The sequence below is a fragment of the Athene cunicularia genome (genome assembly GCF_003259725.1).
Source record: "Athene cunicularia isolate RWA chromosome 12 unlocalized genomic scaffold, athCun1 chr12_part1, whole genome shotgun sequence".
Taxonomy (NCBI): Eukaryota; Metazoa; Chordata; class Aves; order Strigiformes; family Strigidae; genus Athene; species Athene cunicularia.
The window spans coordinates 334,039-359,738 of record NW_020799116.1 but is presented as its reverse complement, the minus strand read 5'-3'; the positions used below and the strand labels follow the sequence as shown (position 1 = coordinate 359,738).

At 46.7% G+C, this 25,700-nt stretch overlaps 1 protein-coding gene across 11 annotated transcripts in view; it reads right to left on the bottom strand.

Moving 5' to 3' along the window:
• TMCC1 (transmembrane and coiled-coil domain family 1) overlaps positions 1-25,700 on the bottom strand; it is a 166,690-nt gene that overhangs the window by 38,819 nt on the left and 102,171 nt on the right. The window contains exon 1 of one of the 11 annotated variants that reach the window (XM_026857844.1): positions 1,094-1,126. The exons of the other annotated variants lie outside the window; for them this stretch is intronic. Coding sequence (XP_026713645.1) covers positions 1,094-1,123 — 30 coding nt within the window. The 5' untranslated portion in view covers positions 1,124-1,126. Of the gene's footprint in view, positions 1-1,093; positions 1,127-25,700 lie in introns of those variants that run through there. 11 annotated transcript variants of the gene reach the window in all.

The window sequence follows — 25,700 nt, the reverse complement described above, 5'->3', positions numbered from 1 at the left end:
TCAGCCCGCCGCTGCGCGGGGCCGCGCTGGCACCCCCGAGCCCGGGGGGGTCCGCGCCCCACCGGCCCCGCAGCCGGGCAGAGTCTGCCCCAGCGCCGGGGGGCGAGCGCCAGGCAGCGGGCTCAGCGGGCACAGCACCACGGCCTGAGCGGGCAGGGAGGGGCAGCGCCAGTGCTGCCAGCAGCCCCGCGACTGCGGGAGGGGACTGCTGGGGTTCACCACTGCTCTCTTAACAAAGCACCCGATTTTAAAGGCAACCAAAGTATTTCCAGTGATGCTGGGATACGCAGGCAGACTTTCAAAAATCGCATTTCCCTCTTGAAGAACAGGGAGTTTCCTAGAACCACCTTACTGTCCTGTAAAACACAATCATGAAATGCTGAAGAGATTGTAAACATTATTCAAAGTTGATCTCAGCCACACTTTCTCTGCTGTTCACATTCCTTGCTGCTCACTAAATCTGTACATGGCACCTTCTGACAAATTCTCCACATTCTGTGCTGTTTGGGACAAATTCCAGAATTCCTCAGGACTACCATGAGGGAGCTTGACCTTGGGGCTCCCTGGAAGAAATCACTCACACCATAACCAGAGAATCTCGAACCATAAACGCGAAAGACATGGACTTCTGGTACTAGAAATCTTTTCTAATCACTAAACATTCAAACCACAGGTTCTCTGAATACACGGGGAATCTCCCAACAAAAAATCTTCACCCCCACAGCAAGAACAGATCACACTCTTAAAAGACAAACACCACTTCAGCAGGGCAAGCAGTTTTTCCTATTTTAATATTGAGCCCAAGCTGGACAACAAACACTGCTTACTACAGAGCAACAGCAGAGAATAAAAATCTGACCCAGTCTCCCGAGATGACAGACAGAAGAGACTTGATTTCACCCCTTCGGCGTCGCAATAGGCAGCAGCTCACAGACTGGTTTTTAAAAAGCAGACTCCAGCAGCAGCAGCGCATGAAAGTGCTGAGCCTGGGCATTCAGTGGTGCCCCAGGGCCCTGCCTAGCAAACCCGCTGCACTCACAGCCCTGCTGCCGCTCCGCTGACATCCGAGAAAGGAGAAAGGCCCGGGACATACGCTCTGGGAGGCAGGCGGCGAGCCCTCCATGGCGGGTGCACTGAGCCCAGCGCCCTGCGCCCGCCCAGCATGCTGCGGTGCGGGCACCAGCCCCGGCCCCGCCAGGCTGAACTCTGCCTTCACAAAGCAGGACCTTGTAATACGAAGCAGTAGGACCCTGGGTGTCTTGGCAGAAGCCCCGAGCGCGTGTTTGAGAAAGCAACTGCAGCTCTGCACAAGCCGGGCGTGAATGCACTGCAGAAGAGGTACCGCGTCTGCTAAAAATACTTCACCACTGACCCCGTCAGGAACACATCTGAAGTGAGAGTCTTGTTTTCTGGAGAATAACAAAACCAAAAAGTGAAATACATCTGTTGGCAATAGTCTCGGAAGTTTATTTTAAAAAACAAACAGAAACCCAGCGTATTCCCAAACAGAAAAACCCCTCACTTTTTCTTCCAACAGGGAGACTGCTGGGTTGAATCACACACTTCCACCCCTTCCAGAGCTCCAGGCAAGGTGCAACCTCAAAATCTCTCCCTCTGCAGCCTGCCACAGGGGGTTGCCCAGACTCCTACCACAAGTTAAGAAGCTTTAGGGTGCCCTGTTACAGTTAGGAAGCTCAGAGAAAAGCAGAAGGAGCCACTGAACTGGAGATGAGGCTAAAAGACGCACTGCATCTGGTGGGACAGACAGCGGGTGTCCTGGGCAGCGGGCAGGGAGCGGGCAGGGAGCGGGCAGGGAGCCTTCCTCTGCCCCCTCCGCCGAGCACAAACCCGCCGGGAGCAAGACCCAGGCTGTGAATGAGCCCTCTGGGGAAAACACATCAAGGTGAAGCTTTTATTTTACGGGTTGAGCATGCACAGCAAGCACAGCTCGTACACTCTGGGAAGCTGTTGGATGGCGAAACAGTTTATTCTTCTGGGGAAGGAGAAGCGAGAGAAGTTCCTTCATAGCTTACTTCTCCGCAGACAGACAACTGTGTTTGCCATCTATTCCTAACAGATCCATCCTTAAAAAGAAAGTTATTTTTAAGAGAATTTATTCATCAGTCATGTTTTCACATGGATTATGTTCTGTTAATTGATTATCAGCCTGGTTGTCTGCACCACATTCGTTCAAGGAAAGCAGGGGTGGATACTAAGTCTAAGAGACACCACACTGTGTATTTCCCTCACAGTTTTTCAGGTCACAAACAGGGATATCTACATTAGTATATTCTCTGGATCTATCTATCTACTCAGTAGTAGTCTGACCAGTTTATGACGATCCTGTTTCAGGGGAAGTCTGCTCTGTTACCAGCTGGCCCAAGGGCGGCCACCAGCGTTCGGCCTCAAACGCCAACCTGCCAACTCCTCCCACCGCCTGATCGCTGCTGCTGCTCGCAGCCCCGCTCTGCAGCAACAGGAGCAAAGGCCTTGTTTAAAGACAGGAAAATGAAAAAGGTGCAAGAGCTGCAGGAATATTTAGAAAAACTGGTAACAACAAAAGATGAGCTTAAAAAAAACAAGTGTTCCTCTGTCTGCTCCCCTCAACATCAAAACACCAGCTTCGTTTTCTGACTTAACTGCTACCTCACTCGGGTTTACAGTTTTGGGAAATAAATGCATGTGAGGTTTTGCCAGCGAGCACTCCTTTTGTTCTCCTAGCAGCCCCTGCCAACTCATCAGTTTTCAAAGGGAACCATGTCCCACCCTCCTGCTCAGCGAGCGCACAGGTAGTTTTAGGGCTGGCACGCTCTAAATCCACACCGCCAGCAGGAACCTTTGCAGAAGCTGCTGTAGGACTGCTGACAACCCTACAGTGCGCCAGAATTATCACGTTACTCCTTTCCCTCACACTGGTTTCCGCTGCTGTACTGCTGAATATTTGGAAAGTGAGTCCTTTCTTGTGCCTGCCTTTTCTTTTTTTTTTAATTAAAATTTAAAAATTCCAGATGCCTCAATCTGGGTTAATTTAAAGCATGTTCTAAAAAAATTTGCAATAATTAATCAAGGAAGCTTTGGTCTAACTCAGGCTGGTGTGTTTCCAGGGTTTACTGTAGTAATGCATTGATCCCAATACACATTAACTCATCCTTACTCTCAATTTCCCAGGCAGGCTCTGCCTGGTATCCAGCACGGACGGCTCGAATGGATGGTAAGGTCCCACCGGGTCACAGCGAGCCCCCCAGACACAGACACCTCTCCACATACGCTACTACAGCAGAGTATTCTTCATTAACCCAGCTCATTTGGACGAATGTTTGGCAGTTGGAAGAGGACACCCGAAGCACTCTCTGTCCCCCAGCTGTGCACCCCAGCACCCCCTCGTGGAAGGGAGCCCTGTACGAGGCGGCCATGCACCAGCTCTAACTGCTGAACGTCTCTCCCCATGCAAAAACCTGCCCTCAAAGTAGGCACTAAAACTTCTCTGGAAGTACCTGGTTGTTTTCTGCCTCCTGACTGGAGTTTTTCCACACGTTTTTAATGAAAACTGTCACTGAGTAGCTGAAGACACCTTTGTTGTAAGACAACAAAGAGTATGCACAGAAGATCACACACAAACCTCACCCAGGAGACAGTCAAAAGTAGTGCATGAAAATGCCCTCTCAGAAGCAACTCTGATGAATAATTGCAGAAGAGTGTCTCATGTTGTTAAAAATAGAACTAATTTTTGCATCGGCAGATGGAGTTTCAGTCATAATATCCACTGAGCCACTTCAATAATTAAGTGTTGCTTCTCCATGGCATAACAAAGTATCTAATGCAATTTACTGCCCTGTCTATAAAATGTGATATAAATGCTGTTTGCTAATTTTTCAGCAATGAAATTAATAGAAATAAGGTGTATAGTACAGCAAGCCTCTAGCTGAACTACTACCATGAGTGCCAAGACAGCACCATTCTCCACACACAAGCTATTTAATCTCCCAGGTAATTACCTCCTGGAGCAGAACAGTCATTTAATCTAGAAATCAGGTTTACTCAGAAGGAAGCAGAAGAAACTCTAGACTGGTAATCCTCAGTAACCTGAAACATGTGGCTAGACAGAGTGACAGATAGCAGTCAACGCACAGTAAGATTTTTTTTTTTTAAAGTATACATAAGGTTTTAAGAGGTACATGTAAAATGCAGTCTTCATGGTAGCACAGACCCCGAATACTGCACAAACTGCTTGTGTATCGCAGAATCGAGTTTTTATTTTCAGATCTTCGCATTTCATTTCTATTTAGAGAGACTTCAGAAAACTGCCTCCTCTCACATACTAACTAGAACACACTACATGAAGTACTGAATGGTTATTTACTTTTATTGCAGGCCTCCTGGAGGAACAGTTACATACAGCTATGTTCTTTTTCATTTGAAGTATTTGCTCCTATTCCCCTGCTATCTCAGTAACCATTTTCAGTCTATAGGGGCACAAAGGGCTCTACATCTTCCTTACAACCCACGTTATCATCAAAATTCTCTTCCTCAAAGTCTCAGTCTAACGGGATTTCCTAGGCTACAGCATTAAACCAACTGCAATTTTCAAAGAAAGTTTAAATCCTGAAAGAAGAGCAAATATCTGTCTGTGCTGAAACTGTTCACTGTGGAGTTATGGAGGATGAACAGGTGGCACTTTAAACTTAAAAAAAAAACCAAACCCCAAAACCAAACAAACAAAAAACCAAAAAAAATGCCCCCACAAAACAAAACAAAAAAGACAAAACAAACCAGCATTTTTTTTTTTACTGCAAGAGTGTTCAGACACTGCAGTAGGTTGCCCAGACTCCATCCCTGGAGCCAGCCAAAGCCCAGGCCATGATCCTGGGCAATGTGCTTCAGCTGCCCTGGCCCTGGGCACGGGGCTGGACCAGACAATCTCCAGAACTCCCAACTTCAGTGATTCTGTGAGCCTCCAGCTTTTGGGATGCATTTTAAGTTCTTCAGTACACATAATTTTGGATCTACTGCCAAATTAATTCAGCCACCGGATCATCATTTACAATAATGAATTATACCGACCTCACAAAATTAATGTCTACAGAGCATGATTAACTATGACGGAAAGAGTCTTACGAAACCAAAGCAGCTCTCCTTAAGTAGACATCAGACCAGCAGACAGGACGAACCAGCTCCTCGTGGAGTGTGTTTATGACACTGAGCTGCATGCCAATATTCCAGTGGCCAAGATCAGAGGTCATCTCCTCTGTGCTGCTACCTTCCCCTGGAAGAGACAGTCAATGGCTATTCGGGTGGTAAATGCCAGTGTAATAGCTACACGCTGCCCTTACATCATTCCAGCTCGGAGAATCTGCTACTCCAGCCATACATGGGAACAGGGCAGCGTGGGGCACTGCTCTGGGAGACGTCCAGTCACCAGAGGCCCGAGGAGGTCACATACACAGGGTCAGGTCCTCGCACCCACTGGCAGGATTGAACCATCCAAACCTATAAAGTCTTTAGCATACTTAGTATACGTACATGCCCTTCAATAAATCTTAAATAAACACTTTTTTTTCTCTAAACTTTGAAGTTAAATAATGGCAAATATCCCTTCACCTTCCTTAAACTATTAATTATATACAGTCTTAAAATAAAATAGATGAACAAAACCATCTTGAAACCAAACACCATCAATGAAACCTGATCACGAAAATCAGGTTCAGTTTCACTAGGGAAAATGTGGGCCCTCCGCAAGGAAATGGGAGACCTGGTTACCCAGGCTAAGGGGAAGGCTGAGGTACTCAATAAGGAGTTCAACAAAGCCAAGGGCAAGGTCCTGCCCATGGGTTGGGGCAATCCCCAGCACAAACTCAGGCTGGGCGAGGAGTGGCTGGAGAGCAGCCTCGAGAAGGACTTGGGGGTGTTGGTGGGTGGAAAACTGCCTGTGAGCCACCAACGGGTGCTGGCAGCCCAGAAAGACCCCGTGTGCAGGGCTGCACCCAGAGCAGGGTGGGCAGGAGGGCGAGGGGGGGATTCTCCCTCTCTGCTCCGCTCTGGGAGACCCCCCTGCAGGGCTGGGTCCAGCTCGGGGGCACCAACAGCAGAAGGACACGGACCTGCTCGAGCGGGGCCAGAGGAGCCACGGAGATGCTGGGGAGCTGGAGCACCCCCTGTGAGGACAGGCTGGGAGAGTTGGGGGGTTCAGCTGGAGGAGAGAAGGCTCCAGGGAGACCTTAGAGCGGCCCCCCAGGGCTGAAAGGGGCTGCAGGAAAGGGGGGAGGGACTCGTCATCAGGGGTGTGGGGATAGGACAAGGGGGAACAGTTTTAAACTGACAGAGGGGAGATTCAGATGTGTAATGAAGAAATTCTTCTCTGTGAGGGGGGTGAGGCCCTGGCACAGGCTGCCCAGAGAAGCTGTGGCTGCCCCCTCCCTGGCAGGGTTCAAGGCCAGGTTGGACGGGGCTTTGGGCAACCTGGGCTGGTGGAAGGTGGCCCTGCCCGGGGCAGGGGGTGGCACTGGATGGGCTTTAAGGTCCCTTCCAACCCAAACCAGTCTGTGAAGGGCCAGGGCATGAGCAGGTAAGAGGAGGATGATCCTTGAGAAGAGCCCACATGTACTAAAAATTGTCCATTAGGTGAACTGTGACACAATTCAGGATGATATCCTCAAACTACAGAACAGCCTGAACAACCAGGTTTAATGCAACGTGAAGCAAAACTCAAGCGTGCTAAATAAAATGCTGGTACTGTAAAGCTGCACAAATTTCACTAATTGTTCATCACACGCCAAACTGGTCAGAGCTTCTTGGCTCTACACCTAGATGTAACGCAAGGGAATGAGCTGGCACTTTGCTTTCTTTTCTGCCCTCTTCCCCCAGGCTCACATTCTCTACCCCACACTGGCAGGAGAGGCGCCTTCTCCTCCTAAATCCAAGCAGGCAGGGCCTGCAGGTGTGAGCCCTGAGCTGCGGGGCTGCCCTACCCCAGCAGGGGAAGCCGAGCTCCCGACCCCTGCCAGGGCGCGTGATCCCTTTGGTAATCCAACCCTGTAGAGCTGTCAGCAAGAACCTGATCCCAGTTCCACCAGCAACCGCACATCACGGCCAAGTACACAAGCAACTCAGCAAACAGTATGGATGCAGACGGCCAGCATCAGCAAAAAAGGACCTGCAGACTAGTCTGTCCACAGTAACTAAATGCAAGAGCTTGTTTAGTGAAAAGTACTGAAAGCAGCATTAAAATTCATCCCTTCCACTACCCTGTTTTCACCAATATATACATTTAACCCAGCTTAAACGCCCAGCCCATGCCAGCTAGCAACTCACCCATCAACCTGAGCAACAGCAACACTCCACTCGGGAGAATGAGAGAGAGTACATCTAATCCTGAAGAATTAATATAGAAACAATACAGCAGAATAAGGAATACATTATTTAAAATGGAATTTTCATACCAAACTACAACATTCAAAATTAGGATAATCATTTCAGTCACTTGCATGAAGCTCCCTGACCAAGGCAAATCTGTGTGGGCTTCTACCTCCCCTACACATAATTACAGTGTGCAGCGCAGGCACAGACTGAGCTAGGCACTGCCAGGGAGAGAGTGCACAGCACCACTTACCAAAGCATCTACAAATATGGGCTTCTTTAGAAATTAAATGCTGGATTAGTAAATCTTCCTGAGATACCACAGCAGAGTTCTGAATCTTTCCCTAAAAATATTAAAGACAGAAGAATACAAACATTGAGACCAGAACAGTGGAAGAACCCGAAGTTCTTCCCCCGCAGTTTGCTAATTAGTCTAATTTCAAACTTTCTAATTTTAAAATCTCTCTCTTTAAACACTTCAGGTAAGCTTTATTACTGACAAATAAGAAACTGATAGAGATAGCTAGTCCCTACATGGGACTGTAAGATGAAACAGCTATGTAAATGGCACAAGGCTCTGTTAAATACGTCTGGAATATGGAACCAAACAGCACCAGAAGAGAAACCAGACATCAAAATACTGCTGTGAGAGGGCAGGATGGGTGTCTGGGCTGGAAAAGATGGAGAAAAAGAAATAACTACATGGTCCAAAACACATTGGGAGCTCATCTGTCTAGTTAACTGCTCCTCTGGAAGGCAGCTGAGCCCACAGGCACAGAGAAACACCAACACAGGGAGCGAAGGGAAGGGCACGGCTCCCCAAAGACACGAAAGCACGCAATTGTGACGGACAACTAAGAATTCCTGTTTAGTCTCTCTCCCCAGCCATCCAGCGTTTTTCAGTGATTGAGGCACGAGCGAGGGAATATCTCCAGCTCAGCTGATGAGGAAATCACACCGCAGTCAGCAGAGGATCTATAGTGCTGAAGGACTGTGGCAGCAGTAACAGGACCTGTTTCAAGAAACGGCTGCGCACAGCTACTTCACCAAGTGTAAAGTGTATTCTCCAGGCGCAAGTTCATGCAGACTGAGGTCATCTCTCACGACAGCAAAGGGAACCAAGCACTGCAGAAAATGGTTTGCAGCATGAAGCTATAACAGCAGAAAGGCAATGCCAGGAGTGTGCCTGCAATGGCTGTCCTCTGGTTTTCACACTCATACTATGAATCTACAATAATTCCATCCATTTAAACTTGTGATTTTTACTTATCCAAGGTACATTTATTTTGCCAGACAAGAAGATTCTGAAAGGATACAAAGTTTAACAAGTGGGCTAAAGATCTGACTAATGCCCAGCAACTCTCCAGTGACATCTGCAGCAAGGTCCATTTTCTACATCTGCGAGCAGCAGGACCAAGTTCCATATCTCATGAGGAAATGATATGATCTATACGCCTATAATCTTACATTCAGTGTTTCAGACACATGTGCAGAGGAAAGTGCCTCAGACACCGATGTACACACATAACTACACAGGCAGATGCTGACAGGCACAGCCCGGCAGCTCCTGCCACGCCAGCAGCACCCCACGGCACCAAACGGGCCTGAGCACAGAATGAAATTCCTCAGAGGACAGTAATGGGGGAGAATAGGAGGAACTTGGGGTGCAGTGGAGTATGTGTTGTTCTGTGCTACCTCCTGCCTGGAAGAGCATTTGGCCCAAATCTCAGGGTTTTCAGAGAGCAGCAGCATTCAGAAATTAAATTTGTGTGGTGTGGAACACAAGAACTCTGGTGAAAGTGAGAAGAGCTGTGGGCAGGGACAGAGGTGGGGAGCGTACTTACACAGCCAAGTGCTGCTGCAGCTGCAGATACATAAAACCAAATTTTTGTCTACATGCATAATGAAAACAGGTTATCTAGCCTAGCTTCATCAAAACTGGCCAGGTACCAAGAGGAGTCAGCAGGTGCTAGTGTGGACCAAGCACCTCTATAAAGCACGGCAGTCCCTTCGGCAGCTCTCATTTACAGGCTGGACTATTTAAAATCCCATCTTCCTCCTGGGAATCAGGAGAATTTCAGAGAGAACTCTCAGAGAATTTCAGCAGAAATGTTGAACATACATATTAATTACTTTCAAATTACAGCAAATTAAAATCCCAGGATGGTTTGGGTGGGAAGGGACCTTAAAGCCCATCCAGTGCCACCCCCTGCCCCAGGCAGGGCCACCTTCCACCAGCCCAGGTTGCCCAAAGCCCTGTCCAGCCTGGCCTTGAACCCTTCCAGGGAGGGGGCAGCCACAGCTTCTCTGGGCAGCCTGTGCCAGGGCCTCACCCCCCTCACAGGGGAGAATTTCTTCATTACAACTCATCTAAATCTCCCCTCTGTCAGTTTAAACCCGTTCCCCCTCATCCTATCTCTCCCCCTGATGACGAGTCACCCCCCCTTTCCTGCAGCCCCTTTCAGCCCTCGGAGGCCGCTCTAAGGTCTCCCCAGAGCCTTCTCTCCTCCAGCTGAACCCCCCAACTCTCCCAGCCTGTCCTCATATGGGAGGTGCTTTAGCAAATTAGCTCAGGTTCCCACGATTTCATACTGCTTCCAACAGTCGTTAGGATACCAAAATACAGAGAGGATGCTCCTTGAAATTTATGTTCTGCTGTTCTGAATGTCAAGTCATTAAAAAATGAGCTCAAGCATGCATTTGGTGACATTAAAAATCAATGTGGTTTAAACCCTTAAGCCCATTATTGTTTCTCCAAGTATGTTTCTTGGTTTTTAAACAGGGCATGTCCAACCACAATTAACTTTCAGCAGAGAGACTGAGGGAGAAACAGTGAGACATACTGCAGAGCAGGAAAAAACCACTGACCTTACCTAGCAGTAAAATGTATTAATGCTGCATTCTCTTGAAGCTATAATAGCGAGTGTAGCTATCAATGTACAGGTGGGAGCTGTGGCCTCATTATTTCCTGCTAAAAAAATACTTTAGTGTTATTTATAGGATAAAAGGAAGAAAAGAAAAAGTCCCATATCTGAATGTCACTGTACTCCCACAATGCAGACAGGGATCATGTGTGACCCATGTAAGACCTTTCCTGTTTCAACAGTCTGGGCTGTTCAGCTGCCTCCTTTAACACAAACAGCAGCTCTGAAGTCGGTTTGCCCGTTTGTGGGTCACAGCAGACAGTCATTCAACAGTCACTTACCATAAATATTCCCTTTAAAGAGTAGACAGCTTTAGAAGTCAGCGGCAAAGAAGGTATAGACAAAGAACACCGGAGAATATGTGTTTAACAGCCAAGGTACTGCTGCACAAAAGCAGTTTAACAAAAAATGTCAGCTAATTTTTTCTTTACCCTTGAAAATGTGAAAGGGGGGTAGAGGTACTTGTCTAAATGCTACGAATACAAAGCCTTGCTGAGACTATGTCTGAGCTATAGCTATGGTAGCCTGTAATTCCACATGTGTGAAAACATCGTATTTCTGACTTTACCAAGCCATTTCTTCCACTTTCCCTCCTCTTCTGTAACCACACCTGATTTCAATGCTGGCTGTAACATCAGTTATCCATTGTCCCCTGTGGAAGCCAGAGGGGTTTCTTCACCTGTGGCTATACCGGGCTTCTGATCCTGAAGGATACCCACAGAACTCCTTACTGAGATTAACACTGCCAAAAGTATCACCAAGAAAAACAGAGAAAAGCCTCTGCCAGCTTCTGAATCAAAACTGAGGAGAAATACACTCACAGGAAATCACCATGCACAGACAGTATTAGCCACTCTGCATCCTCATTAGATGCATCCAATTAAAACATGCCTAATGTATTTAGTTTTCCATTTCCATGTAAATCACATCAGTTTATGGTGCCCGATGACCTCTCTGGTTTCTAATACCTTTTCACACCTTTTTTTGTACAAGTCTAAGCAATGCCCAGGTTGCAACAGACTGCCAGTCCCCTGTGAACTGGGCCTGTTGTGAGTGACCTGAAAGGTAACGAGGCTTGTCAATTTTCAGCAATTTCTGGAATGATAAGATATCCAGTCAGGATGTTTAATATAACACAGAATAAGACTCTCACTACAATATTACCTCCTACAGATTATAAACTGTCAAAACATACAGGAAGTTGATTTTCCAGCTTCAAAATGAGGGTTTAAATGTGTTTAAATTATTTCTCAAGGAAAATTGTGTGGATTTGAAGGATGATTGTATTCTACATACTTTTGTAAGAAAATCTAATAAGAATTGGTATCTCACAGTAAGAAACTGGGTTAAATCCTCTGATGCTGAAGAGAGCAGCGTTTCATTTTCCTCCTGCCTGACTGAAGCCGAGTACTCAATAATTCATAGCTTGCTCTGATCGAGCTCCGGCACAGGTGCTGCCCAGTCAAACCTCAGGGAAGCTACCTGCATCATGCCTGATCATCAGTCCAAACACGCAGAAAAGATGTGCAATGCCTGCTTCTGCAGTTGGGGTTTTTATCAGCGACAGTGCTAAATTGCAAAAGGAGCCCTGCTTTGGAAAGTCCTTTGCACTGAGCCAGGCAGTTTCAGAGAAAGCAGAGGGGGAGGAAGAGATGTGGGGGTTAAAAGTGACTGACTGAGCTATGAGGATGTAACTGTGTGACAGACCCACTCCCTCCCACCAGAAGGTAATTCATTAGGCCCAGCAGCCCAGAAGTTTGTTATAGCTAGTCCCGCAGGAAGGTCATAAACAGCAATTATTTTCGAGAACAGAGACTTTTTGTTCCCTCTCCTTTGTGCCAGTAAGGTGGCTCTGAAGAGCCTTACTGATGAAGAAGTGGCAGAAGCACTTCCCATTCTCCTCCAGGAAGAGTCAGCAGAACTGAGACACTGCCCTGCAAACCTCCCTCGACAACCCAACTCCCAAAGCAGCTGTCAGCACTTGGTTGACTGTGTACTCCCAAACCAGAACACGACCACCATCACAGCCAAAGCACAGAACTTAGTGACACAAATCCACTCCAGAAATGGAAATAGAAAATTCTTCAGAAAATGAGTGTATGAACAGGGTGTTTTACCTAAACGTGTGAAATAGAGAACTACCTGACATAGAGACACATCTGCCTTCCTGGTCTCCTTTGGAATTTCACAGCTTATCAGTAAATGCGGGAGCTTATTTGCCCCACAGATTGGAAAGAGAAAGGAGCCTAATGCTGATGGGAGCGGGGCTCTGAGCAGGTCACTGGGCTGGTGAACTCCAGAGATGCCGTCCAGCCTGAACCAACTATGAGCAACCCCGGAGGGGCAGGGAGGAGACAGCGCTTCCCCCCACCTCTGCCAAAGAAACTCCACATCGACAGGAACTGTCCCAAGACAGCAACAGGATCTGAACTCCTATACTGCTGGTTCATAAATGACTCAAAGATGACTTCTGCTGAGCTCTCTCAGTGCAGTCGGATACTTTTTTCTCATTGCCTTGATAAAACAGAGTGCTGAATCCACAGCTTTTGATCCAGCGCTGGAAGGCCCTCTCTCTATCGGCCTGCTTCTACATCTAGAAAGCATTGGTGCATTTGGATGGAAATCTTAAGCAAAGGAGAATTGAATTCCATCTATCCGTCCAATTATTTGGGAGGAAAAGGGGAAAACCAAGCAACAGAAGACCATATTTATTCACCACAATTAGAAAAGTGACTCCAGCATCCACAAGTGTATCTGAGACAATATATCTAGGATAATTAATGGCAAAAAGATCAGAAACACTGTTTTCTAGTCCTGAGCAATATAAGAGTCAGTTCAGCTGTCAACAGCCCCAAATGGTTCTTCAAGCCTAATCTTCAGGACTGGGTTGCAAAGAGCTTCCAGAGTACTCTGTATTAAGTGTGGTAACCTTCCCTCTGGGGAACCAGTTCTCTGAGCATCCCGGATACAGGCAAGAGTAACAATGCTCATTCCCCACCACCAAGGATCCTTATCCCACTTGAATCCATTTCCCAAAACTAAAGGAACAAAGACTAGAGCCACCTGCTAACGCATTAACCCTCAGCTAATTAGCAGCTCACTAAACCACCGGAACACGTTAATGGCAAACCTCCGTGAAAGCTGCTTGGCTTTTCGGGGTAGAGGGGATCACACGTGCAGCAGCGGCGAGCAGCCTGCAGCAGCTGGAAGCACTGACCGACCAGCCCTAAACCCCTGGGCTTGAGACAGACGCACCCCGCAGGCTGGACCCAGAGCCCCGCCTGGCAGAGGTCTTATGTGGGCTGGGCTCACATTCAAGAAGCAACAGCAACCAATTAATTCACAGGCAAAGCTTGATACCAAGTCACTTCTATTCATCATTTGATCTCTAAGACACAATGTACCCCATTGTTATTTATCAAACACTTGTATAAAGAAGTGTATATTCAAAAATCAGTTTGATGGGTTTTTAAGCATTTCCTGAAACATGGTTTTATACTCCTCTGAACCTTGCTATTGTAGAACTACTGCTAGTGAGCCTGAAACCCAACTGGTTTTAATTTATGGTGGTGCTATACAACCATTTTAACCTACATTCTCATTCTCTCCCTCCAAGGCTGGGTACATCATGCCTTAGCTCAGATGATGTCCACACACGAACAGACGCACGGCATCACTTACCAGCACGAGAGCTTGTGTTGCAAGGCCAATTTCAATCAAATTCATTTTGAATACTGCTCCCTGACTGTGGATATTTGATCTTTTGATTTGGCTTTTAAAGAGGCATTTGCTAATGACACCAACAGCCTACTTTTAGATGTCAGAGATGTGAGAGATCAGATATGGAAGGGCTGCTTTGTTAACTAAAAGCAACAGCCTAGCTGTAACTGTTCAGAAAATAAATGTTCACGTTAATGATCTTCTACCCACTGCCACATGCACTGAGCACCTGAAGGTGTCTGCGTAAATGAGAATCCCCACAAAGTGGAAGCAGACAAAAGCAGGAAACCCAGTGGGCTCTTCACTGCCGGACGGGCTGTGGGGAGCAGCACACCTGGCAGCTCGCAGCCCGAGCCTCTGCCCGTCAGGTCTTGAGATCGTGCACAACTCAGTCACCCGCACTGGAATAGGTGAAGGCTTCCACCTTCTTTGAGGGACTGTAATATTCTTCAGAAGTGATGTTTAGTAATAGAAATATGTTAAGGGTCTTTCTGAAAATCCCACCTGTAGGTAGCGTCAAGATAACTTTACATGGCTTCTCACTAATGCTGCTTCATTGCAGTGATGCTGAAACCAGTTCTCTTCAATTTTCTGCCTGACAAACAAGTACCACAGTGCCTGCTACCTGAAGCAAGTTTTCTGCACCAGTGTACATGGACAAACGTAGAAAATTAAGTTAATGTGTAGTGGATTGCAAGTCTGTAGATTTTACCAGAATAACGAATCTTTTCTTTCTCCAAAGGCTATCACCAGATTGTTAACCTGTACCCTGAAAGTGCTCCAGCTATATCAAACCACTGGCATGTACCTTTTATGGAAAAAAAAAAAAAATTCACCCTCCATTAATATCTTCCTGCAGGGATTCCATTCTGTATAGTACCTGGATTTAAGAGAAACGTGTGGAATTCCTGTAGGTGACTATTACATTCAGTACTGCATGTTATCACATTTTTTTCAAGCCTCTTACCAATCTAGTCTTGGTAAACAACGCCTAGAGTTTTCTCTTAATGAACGCCAGAGCTTTAATTAGGCTGCCTAGAAGTGGTGCACAGTTACAACATACTGTGACAGTGTGATGTAAGTGTATGACACGGGTCAAACCGCTGACCCAAAGGACGAGCTGCCTTTCAAATCTGCCAGATACCACAGACCCAAAATGATCCAGAATCCTTGGAATCCCTCCCATGTCCGGCTGTACGCTGAGCCTCAGCTCTCCCAGGTCAACCCTGAAATGCCATCGTGGCCTTTCTGGGCGAGGGAGCCAGCGCTGTGTCACTGCAGCCCCCCCCGGGGTGGGGGGGGTCCCGGGCCGCGCTCCCCCCGCAGCCCCACGAGCACTCGCCTGGGCAGGGGCTCTGCCCGCTCCTGGCGCCCGCCAACACGTCCCCCCACCACCGCCCGGGGAAGCAGAGAGCCCCGACTCACCAGGCAAACAGCTGTATGTCCGCTTACGAGAAACAGCAGAAAAGCCAAGCTGAAGCTGATCGATAGTCCATGCGTTTCTCGAGTGTCGAGCATTCAAAACTTGGACATTTCAGGCCCAGCAACAAAACATGGTTAACAACAGTCTTTCATATGTCTGCTGCTCACTGTTAAAATGGCTTGAATGATAACTGTAGAACCAGGAGGCCTTTTTCATCCTGATTTTTTTTTTTTATTCTTTAATTATGCATAAAAAGTTCAAACACCTTTGCTCCTTGGTGGCAGTTTTTAGTCAGATCCGGATGGTTAGATGAAAGCTACATTAAAGGGAATGAAAAACTGTATTCAGCTGAGTAATGTGGCAGTTGCTCAAACTCCTGATATATATAAAGAATATCTATCTGCTGGCTACAGATGGTGTCTGAGGTACATCTGATTAGCTCGAGACATGACAGCATGAAACGGCAGGAGTAGCTGGAACACGGCCTCCTCTCCTGCAGAGCCAACCACGTGTTCAGAAAGAGCAGCACCATTTAGCACAGCAGGGACGGGACACGGACACCTTCACTGCGGCACCGGCGCCCTTCGAGGCTGGGACACCTCCCGCACTCTGAAAGCAAGGCACAGGTGAAAGGACACACAGAAATACCATCATCTGTCCAGGGAGAAATCCTTTACTCACTGCCAATTCAGTAAAACGTCTGGATAACCCACAACCTTCTCTACCTGTCCACTGGACTACTGGATTTGTGAAATGCCTCATTTTGAGTCCTTAAGATCTCATATTTCATGCAATCATGTATTTCTGGCCATCTATGTACAAGTGCTGTTCTCTCTTCAGCGCTGTTATGGTACAAAAAGGCATATTTTACGTAATGTTCTATAGCTGGTATTAAATAGCATTTTAGGGCGAAAAAAAATTAAATTCCAATGAACTCATGTAAACCAATGAAAACACTGAAGGATGGAACAAATCAGTTTCTAAGAGTATTGCCAACACATTACCTTAATTAAGCAACTATTTCATTCAGAAAAGTAATATTGAAAGCACTAAACAAATGGGAGAATAGCTCCAAATCTGACAAGTACTTAAATTTATAGCACTTTATCCTACCACATAATAACTATGACTAAGACATAATTTCCCTACGCAATTCCAGGACTCTGAGTCTCCACACCTCTGTGATGCACTATTATTTATGAGATTAATGGGCCTGATCCCAAGATATGCCCAACTCCTACTGAAATTAATGCTTCATGCATAAAAAGCAGAGGAATGCCTCTCCTCTCCCTTTTTTTTTTTTTTGGTGTTGGTCTTTAGCATAAAGAGAAAGGCAACCTACATTTCACTGAAAGAACGAACACACCCCAACTGATTTAAATTGAGAAAATTGCTACATCTTAGCCCCATTCCAAAACATTAGTCCCAAATACTGAAGACCTGTGGGCAACAGTTCTGCACTAATATTTCACATGCTTCACAATCCAGCCTCCAGCTGAAACACCTCCTCCACACCAACTTGAAGCTCTTCATTTCCTCTGCTCCTATTGTCCTGTTGCCAATGTCATCAGGCTGAAATAATTTATTTCTGACAATAGAAATCGTTCTTTTCTCTGTAAGCTTTTGTTCGCCACCAACAGGATCCTGGGTCCTTCCTATCGATGGTGTAGGCAGAGGGTTTCAGCACACCCCCAAGGCAGACATGCTTGAGCAAGCAAAAAAATGTGCCTGCATAAAGGCTATCCCAGGCTAAAACAAGCAGTCCTTGAATTTCATTTTCTTTGGAAATTCATTTTCTTTGGACTCCAGAATTGAATCTTTTACTCATTAACGGATTTTCCAAACACGGTATTGGTACTCACAGGCTTCTGAGAGTTAAGATGATGATCTATGCAGATAACATGGAGAAAATATTTTTCTGCAGTTGAGTGTTTACCAACAGCACTCAAGAAAAAAAAAAAAACAACAAAAAACCCTTGTAGTAAAACTTTACAGCTTGCATTCCTTGGACTCTATAAGTATGTGTCCTTTGAATGCCCTATCAAAAAAGTCAAATGATAGCACTTATAATGTGCTGCTGAAACATTACCAATTTCAAAACCAAAAATTTTATTTAGATGTATGCATATGAGAATGTTCATAGCAATTCTTTGAAGGATTAGAACCTCGCTTAATTTCCTTAGCAATTTTTCCTATTTTAAACAGTCTCAAAGCTCACAACTCAAGAAAGGAATGTTTTCTAAGCTGAATTCCCTATTCAAATACCAGCTGACCTCATTGATACCCAAATTGCATCTTAAGAGAAAAAAAAAATCAACAAACTTGCTCCTCTAGTTTTCCTGTCAATGTCTTTCCAAATGAATTCATTTCTGTCGTCATTAGATGGGCCGTTCAGACACACCACTTCCAAAGCGAGCAGTCTGAACTGCACATACAACTTCCACTTACTGTATACTAACAAAAACTTCCATTGATTTAAAATTTACTTAGCATCAGTATGAACTGAGTTATTTGATGGGATTGATTCCAATTTCCTCTTGTCTTGAATTCTGTGGGGAGACTGGTTTTAGAACCTGGAAGACCTGTTTAAGGATGGGACAGAAAGAATCAATTCAAACACAAGAAAGGTTAAATTGCAAGTATGCAGCACAGGGATTAATGTTTTACTTATTGTAGCATCTAAATCAGGTGATAAGACAGGTATTTACTAAGCCACAACAGGTATGAAACTGCATTTAAAAAATAATAAACAAAAAGCAGGCAGGAAATGTCACTTACAAGGTTCTGCTAATTCGTAATTGCCATGGAATGCGCTTGTCCTCTTCCCTTTAATTAAGGGCTAACACACTGTAGGGCTGTGAATTTTTACCCAAAATAACAGCTCACCCAGTAACTACAGATATAGCAAAAGGAGGTGTCCTGTGCTCTTGTGAACCCCATTTGGCCGAGGGGATAGGAGTGGCAGCTGCAGCGGTTCCACCAGCCAGGGAGAGGCTCTGTCCCGCCGTCTCGCAGTATCCCAGCACACCAGACTTCATTTAAACGCCAAAGAGCCCCGCAGAGGTGTGGACACTTGCCAGGACGTGGCCCGGGGCGGGGGGGCTGCAGCGGCCCGGGGTCAGCGCTGCAGCTGGGGCCCGGGGTGCAGCCTGCCCTCCGCCCCAGCTGTTTGCTTTTCCCACACGTGCTCTGCCTAGCCAGGGGTCTGCAAAGAGGCAGAGGCTGCTGGGGAGGAGAATCTCGGTTCTTAGCCAAACCGGGATGGAGACGGATGCTGCCGCAGAGACGTACGGCGGCCGCCAGCCCCCAGCATCGCTGGTTCTCAGACGGCGGGTGCCGCCCAGCCATCCGCAGCTCAGCGGGCACCTGAACAGAGAAACAGCCCCGGCCACTTGTGACCACCAGCACTTCGGGGGCTTGCAGAGGGGCCACTCTGGCGTTCCGGACTGCCTTCGGGCTGTCGAACCCAACGAGTGCTCTGCCGTACCATTAACTCCCAAGCTCCGAACGCTTTTCACCATTTCTCCCTGCTAACCACGTGGGGCTGCCGGCGTCGACGCGTTTTCCTGCACACAAGTGGCAACCAGCCGTTTCTGTGCCCACCCAGGCGGCTCATGTGCGGCTGGTGCAGACACACCGGCAGCACAGAGCTCTGCCCTCAGCCCCCCGCGCCCCAGGAGCACCGAGCTGCACCCCTGGGCAGGGGGCACCGGCCCCCCCACCCCGACAGTGGCTGCAGGCAGGGCTGGGAAATGGACTGTGCAACCGTGGGCTTTCTGTAGCCCAAAGGCACCAGACACATGTGTCAAGGGAAGAAAGAAAAAAAAAAATCTACAGTCAAAACCACACACTGAAACAAAGACTGTGTTTACCCTGAGGGAAGCTGGAGGAATAGCCCCAAAGGCAGAAGTCTGTTCAACAGAGAGAACTCATGGAGGGGCCCCACTATCTGTCAATTTACCTTACATTTAATCCCAAAAACGAAATTCATGGTGTGAAAAGACACTCTAGAACTTTTCCTATTCAAGTCAGGTGCTCATGTGCCCAACACACAGTGTATGATGATGCAGTTACGGTCTGGTAGGAACAGGAGTGCAACAGCCAACCCACCCTGCAGGAGACACAGCAGTCTCTGAGGGATCCCCCTGGGAAAACTGAGCAGATCTGACGGAGCGGGCAAAGCCCATCTCTGAACAACCGAAATCCTCTGAATTAAACCCCTACCATAGAATCCCAGGATGGTTTGGGTTGGAAGGGACCTTAAAGCCCATCCAGTGCCACCCCCTGCCCCGGGCAGGGCCACCTTCCACCAGCCCAGGGTGCCCAAAGCCCCATCCAACCTGGCCTTGAACCCTGCCAGGGAGGGGGCAGCCACAGCTTCTCTGGGCAGCCTGTGCCAGGGCCTCACCCCCCTCACAGGGAACAATTTCTTCCTTAGATCTAACCTAAATCTTCCTTTATGCCAGGATCCATCGTCCTAAGCTTGGAGAAGGTGATCCTTGAATATCAGCCAGCCTTCTTGTGCCCCTCTTCCCTCCAGGGCTTTATCCCACTCTTTTCTCTGCTGATCAAACACAAGTGTTTCAAATTATTTTGGAGGCCATTGCCACATCCTTTGTCAAGACAGGGAGTCCCAAGCTGGATGTCATGTAAATGTTGAAAACTCACTCAAGTTCTCTTGGTCCCGTTATTTCATTTCCCCTACACTTCTGAGGCCTCCCTCCAGCATAAAAGCTTATCTAGCCTTTTTGAAAAGGACCTAGTTTACATATGCAATTTTATCACTGACTGTCACATCCAGAATGGAAAGATTTGCAAAATGAAAGCAAACTCTTCTTTGCCTCTGAAGAAACACTGGCTAAAGTAGCAGCCAGCTAGTTTATCACCAGGCACTGAAGGCAGAGGGGCAAATACTACACAAGCCAAAATCTCTACAAAGGACCCCTAAAGGTAACTAATTCAGAGTAAAGTTGCCAACACTTGCAATGCTTCTTTTGATCACTGCTGGTAGGAAATTCCAATTGTTATTGCTATCCAGCCCCATGTAAGCACCTATTATAAAGTACAAAGATATTCTGCAGAGCAAACTGCCACTAGCTGTGGAATTTAATTATTAAAAGGAAAGATGTGTTTACATAAGCTGCATTCCACCTGTAGTCTCTGTTTACATCCTTGAACATCACAAGTCTATTTGGCAATGAGCCATCCCATGCAATTCCCCAGACCCCCAGCTGGCATGGATCCGGGCTATTCTTCAGATTATTAGTAATGTTTTTTCATAAAGAGGAGTCCCTAATCCTACCTCTAATATCTCTGCAGGTGTAAGCTTACATACCCTGGTAATTACCAGTGTGGGAAGATGCTTCAAGTCTATTTTGTTTCCCCATTGCCATGGCATTCATGAAGCTGCTACACTGAGACTGGACAAACTCCTCATGAAACCTGTTACTCCTACTGCTTAACACAGAGCGCCAGAAGCTCGGTTTGCTTTTGTAAGATGGAGGTGGTATCTCAAACATTTTTCTCCGCGTTCCTCCAAGCAAGATGATGCAGTGGCTCCTTCCCTTCTTGAGGGACCCATCTTGCCTAGAAGAGTTGGTGCAATTTCTAATCGCTGCCAGTACTCAGTCAGCCCCAGCATGGCCAGCAATTCCTGGAGACACCACCACCTCCCAGCTTTGTTTAGACAAGCCTTTTGACCAGTAAACCATGCAGGAACAGATTCAAAACTAAATAGTGTGAGGAGTAATACACTGAGATGCTCCAGCTGGTTTGTCCACAGCAGGGCACTCGAATGGCCAACACAAGCAAACACCCTTCCAAGAGGAGCATCAGGAAATTCTGAATAGCTGCCCTGGCATGGGCTGTGATCAGCTCATCCCCTGCCCAACCCAAGGGAGGGCACACACACCAGTTAAAGAGGTGTGCCAGGGACAGGCTGCAGCACAGGCTGCTGTGAAGGTGAGAGACCTTCTGTCAGCTCCTCGAGCTTCATCACATCTACCCTGTGAAAATAGTAACCTGCCACAAGCAAGTGGTCACATACGTGTCCCTGCAGCCCTGAAGGTCCCATTAGATCAAGTCACCCAGCTGGCTTCACTCCACCACGGGTACAATGATGTTACTTAAACTCTGCGAGGAGCACAGAATTTCAAGAGCCACAGGAAAACTGTTTGCCTGCTGCTCTATTAAACATGAGGAAAGGGTTGAAATGCATCAGATTTCCAAACCCTCCTCTTACTTCTGCCTCTCCCCCACTACCAACTGTAGCCAAGCTACATTAGACATCAGCTCTATGAACACCTCAGGAGAACCCAGTGAGAGACAGTATTTTATGTATTTTAATAGTGACCAGATGCACTCTGAACACAGCCAGAATTGTTGATGTTATGTATCATAAAGATCAAGCAAACCAAACGGACCAAGCATTCACCTTTTGACCATTTTAGCTACAAAAGTGGAATCAGCAAGCTTTGCTAAAAGTTATTTCTCCTTTATATTGAGTATTAGGAGAGCTCTGCCCTGAAGTTATCACACTGGTTATCACAGCCTGATACTTCTTTATGTCTGGTAAGGGTTTACCAATAGAAGATGATGCTGTAAAAATGAGCTTACTCCAGATAGGAAAAAATCCGTAAGAGCTGAGCCCCTCCAATAGTGGATCTTATCAATAAATGCATTTTTTCCATCTGCAGCACTGATAGATGGGAAACAGCCACAGACCTGGCCCTGGAGCTCAGAAATATCAAGTCACTCTAGTTTTAACTTCCTGAGTAACTGTTTTACTGACCTGAGAAAGGACAGAGTAATTTTATTTCACATTACAAGCTTCTTTATGGGATTTCCCTCCTCAAGACATAGGTAGACACACAAGAAAGGAGGATATAGCCATAAGCAATTCAAGCAATACAGTCTGGAAATCCACATAACTTAGCAAAGACCATTATTTACCTTTTTTGTTCTGAGACAAACAATTCTTGAATCCCAAGCCTCATGATTCTGCACAGGAATGTCTTTAGATGACAGTTTAAGGGACACGGTCTGTGAAGCAGTTAATTGCTTTGATATTATATATTAGTCCATATCTGTTCATAGCGAATTCAGATTGCTAAAAATGTTCTTTTATACTAGATTCATCTTTACCAAACAATTTCCATCTGTGGATACAGACTCCCACTGATGACCCTACACCCACAAAAATACAAGGTCAGCGGCATCAAGAATAAAGGAAACGATCTGTCAGCACTGCGTAACAACCAGAGCTGAAGAGCAGCCCCCTGGAGTCTCTGTGTGGGGCGGGTGACCCGGAGGAAGCCGAGGTGGCACCGCTGGGAGCAGCGTCACCCACAGCCGTGAGCGGGGCAGCACGGGCAATGCTGCCAGCCCGGCACAGCGCCCACCCGCCCGGCACGGCGCCCACCAGCCATCGCTCAGGCAGGCCAGAGGAGCCTCTGCAGCTCACCCCAACCTCCTCTGGCAGAACAGATCCTTCAGAAGACAGGGTATGCATTTCGACTTAGCAAAACTTCCTCAAATACAGTTCAATTTAACTCCATTACTTTCCTCGCATAAACCCAGCTAAACCATCTGGACAAAGCCAAGCTGGGTCAAAGCTGGACAAGTTTGGTACTCTCACGCCAAGAGTGAGGGAATTGCCCCGCTAAACATAACACAGCAGCAACAGCACTTCCTCAGGGTTTGGGTGACAGTAATTGCAGGCCTTCCAAGGATTTCCAAACCGTACAAGATAGAGAGTGGTTTGCAGCAAAATACTTGGAAAACCCTTTGGATACTTAGGGGAAGGGGGGGAGGGAAAAAAAAAAGGTGGGAAGGAGGAGGGATGGGACAGACAAAACGAACAATCTGAGTTTGACCTGGGGAAGACAGTTGTTGAAACCAATCCAAAAAATAAACCATCAAGTATTTTGCTTTTAAGTCTTAACAGTAAAGGTGCAATATTTATGACTCAAATTTTTAACAGCTACAGAGATTTAAGTTGCCAAACTAAAACAGAATCCAAGCAGTAACCCACAAATACTAAATACTGATTTGGTGTAAAAGAAGTAACACTTGAAAATAAGTCTGTGCAAAACTTTGAGATTCCTGATATAAACAGGTTATCAAATGCAAACATTTCATAAATTAATATACAGAGTGCTCATACAGCTCTCCCCACAACTGTATTTCAACATTTCACAGCCGTTATGTAAATAAGAGAAAGGCATTAACCCCGTTCATAGAGGGAAGACAGAGACAGGGAGAGCTTAAAGGATTTGACCAAAGCCACGCAGTGCAAACAGCCGTGTTGGCCGGGGACACCAGCTATCTGAGGCTAAACCTGGATCACAAAGCCGTATTTTTCCTTCCTGCATGGTCCTACATTTTCTTTGCTCAAGTTTTATACACACTGATGGCAGCATTTTCCAGTTTGTAGCTCTCAAATCTGCACAGTCACATTCTCTTTGAAGCCCCCACCATCAAATGGGTTAGGAACTGGAATTCTGACCTTGCAGCTGTGTAACACAGGAACACAATTTAACACTGTCCTGTTTCACCCAAGAAGTGAATCCCCCTGGGAGCAGGTGCTCCAGGTCCTACACAGACGTTTGCCAACTCTGAAGTCTTAAGTCAGCAACCATAAAGGAATGCAAATTTCTGCACAAGAAATATTAATAAGTACTGCTTTATTTATGTAGCCTGGCAGTCACTGCATATTGGCTGATAAATACATTAGCAAAATTCTATCTTTTAGCTATCATTTCCCCCCAGTGGATGACAGAGTGCTTTAAAACACCATTTGCTACCCCTCCCTCCCACCCCCCAGACTCTGACACAAAGGGCCTTCCCAATCCCATGCTAACGGGCAGCAAGGAGACAAAGTTCTCATCCTACATGCAGACCCAGATAAGCACAATTCACTCTGATTGTTCCTTTGTACAACTACACTTTTTATTTTCATAAATACAGACCAGGCACTCACTTCTTCCTTCAGTTCATCATACTGGAGGAGTTTTGCGCCTTTTACAATTAAAACAAAGATGTTAAGAAGCTGTCAAGGCTCGACAATTGTTTAAGGTAGGCTTGACACCACCAGAGCTAATTCAGTGTGAGACACAATTGTGTCAGACAACACAAATCAGAGAAAGAGCTAGAAAAACAAATGGGGAACAGTTCTCCTATAGTAATAAATCAGTGCAAACATTTTTCCAAAACACTCTGCCTGCCTTGATAAAGAATTAAAACGGAGTTATCCAAAGGAGTTAATTGAAAGCTATTTTGGATCCCCCATATAAACAAAGCTTAGATACAAAGTTCGTTACTAACTAGATCAAGTCTCTTTTGAGGGAAGATTAAACGCCACAGTACCTATGGAGACTTTTGCTGCTTGCAGGCACAGCTCTTGACCTGGAACAAGTAAACCCTTAAAAGATACAACTTACACTTTTCATATCCCCTAAAAATGGCCACATCAGTTTCGTTAACGTGAGGAAATACTCAGAAAAATCACGAATAAATAAGAAAGATAACAACTTACTGCAAAGCCATAGCTTCTCCCAAGACAGTCTATGAGATGTGAATTCTGACCTATTTTAAATGCTGAAAGCAGCATTTTCAAATTTTGATGAATGCCTTTTAAAACCTTTAGTCACACACTGGGGGGAGACCTTAAACGTAAAGTGAAAATTCAGCTTGCCATTCAGGTGTCCAACACCAGGGCAGTTGTATGGCCAGAGGCAGGCCGGGGGGCAGGGGCAGGGCCGTGCCGCAGCCCGCACAAGAGCGAGCTCTCACCTGTAGTGTGCTGCGCACACGCGCTTTTATTCACCGACTGATTTTTTCCAAACATTTTTCAAACTACGTGCGCTAACGCATTGATTCAGTATCAAAACTGCAACTGTATACGGATTCTCTCCTCAAAAGCAGCTTCTTGAAATAAACTAGAACACCCGTAATTACTAAACAGCAAAACCTGTTCCCAGCAACTCCTTTGTTCTTCGGCAGCGCGTTAGCTGCGAGCGCTGCGGAGCGCTTCCGAGCGGAGGAGCGGCTCTCGGCTCTCCTCCCGGGTTTGCAGGTGCGTCGCTGGGACAATCCCCATTCCCGACCGCAACAGCCGTTCCGGCCGGGTCAGCACGTTAAACCGCCGCGGCCAACCACCGCGCACCCCGACTGTCAGCCCCGGTGCCCCTCTGCGCACCCCCCAGTGCCCGGGGGTTAAAGGGCTCCAGGCGGCCGCCCCAACCCCCCCGGGCGATGGCAGCGCCCGCGGAGCGGGACCC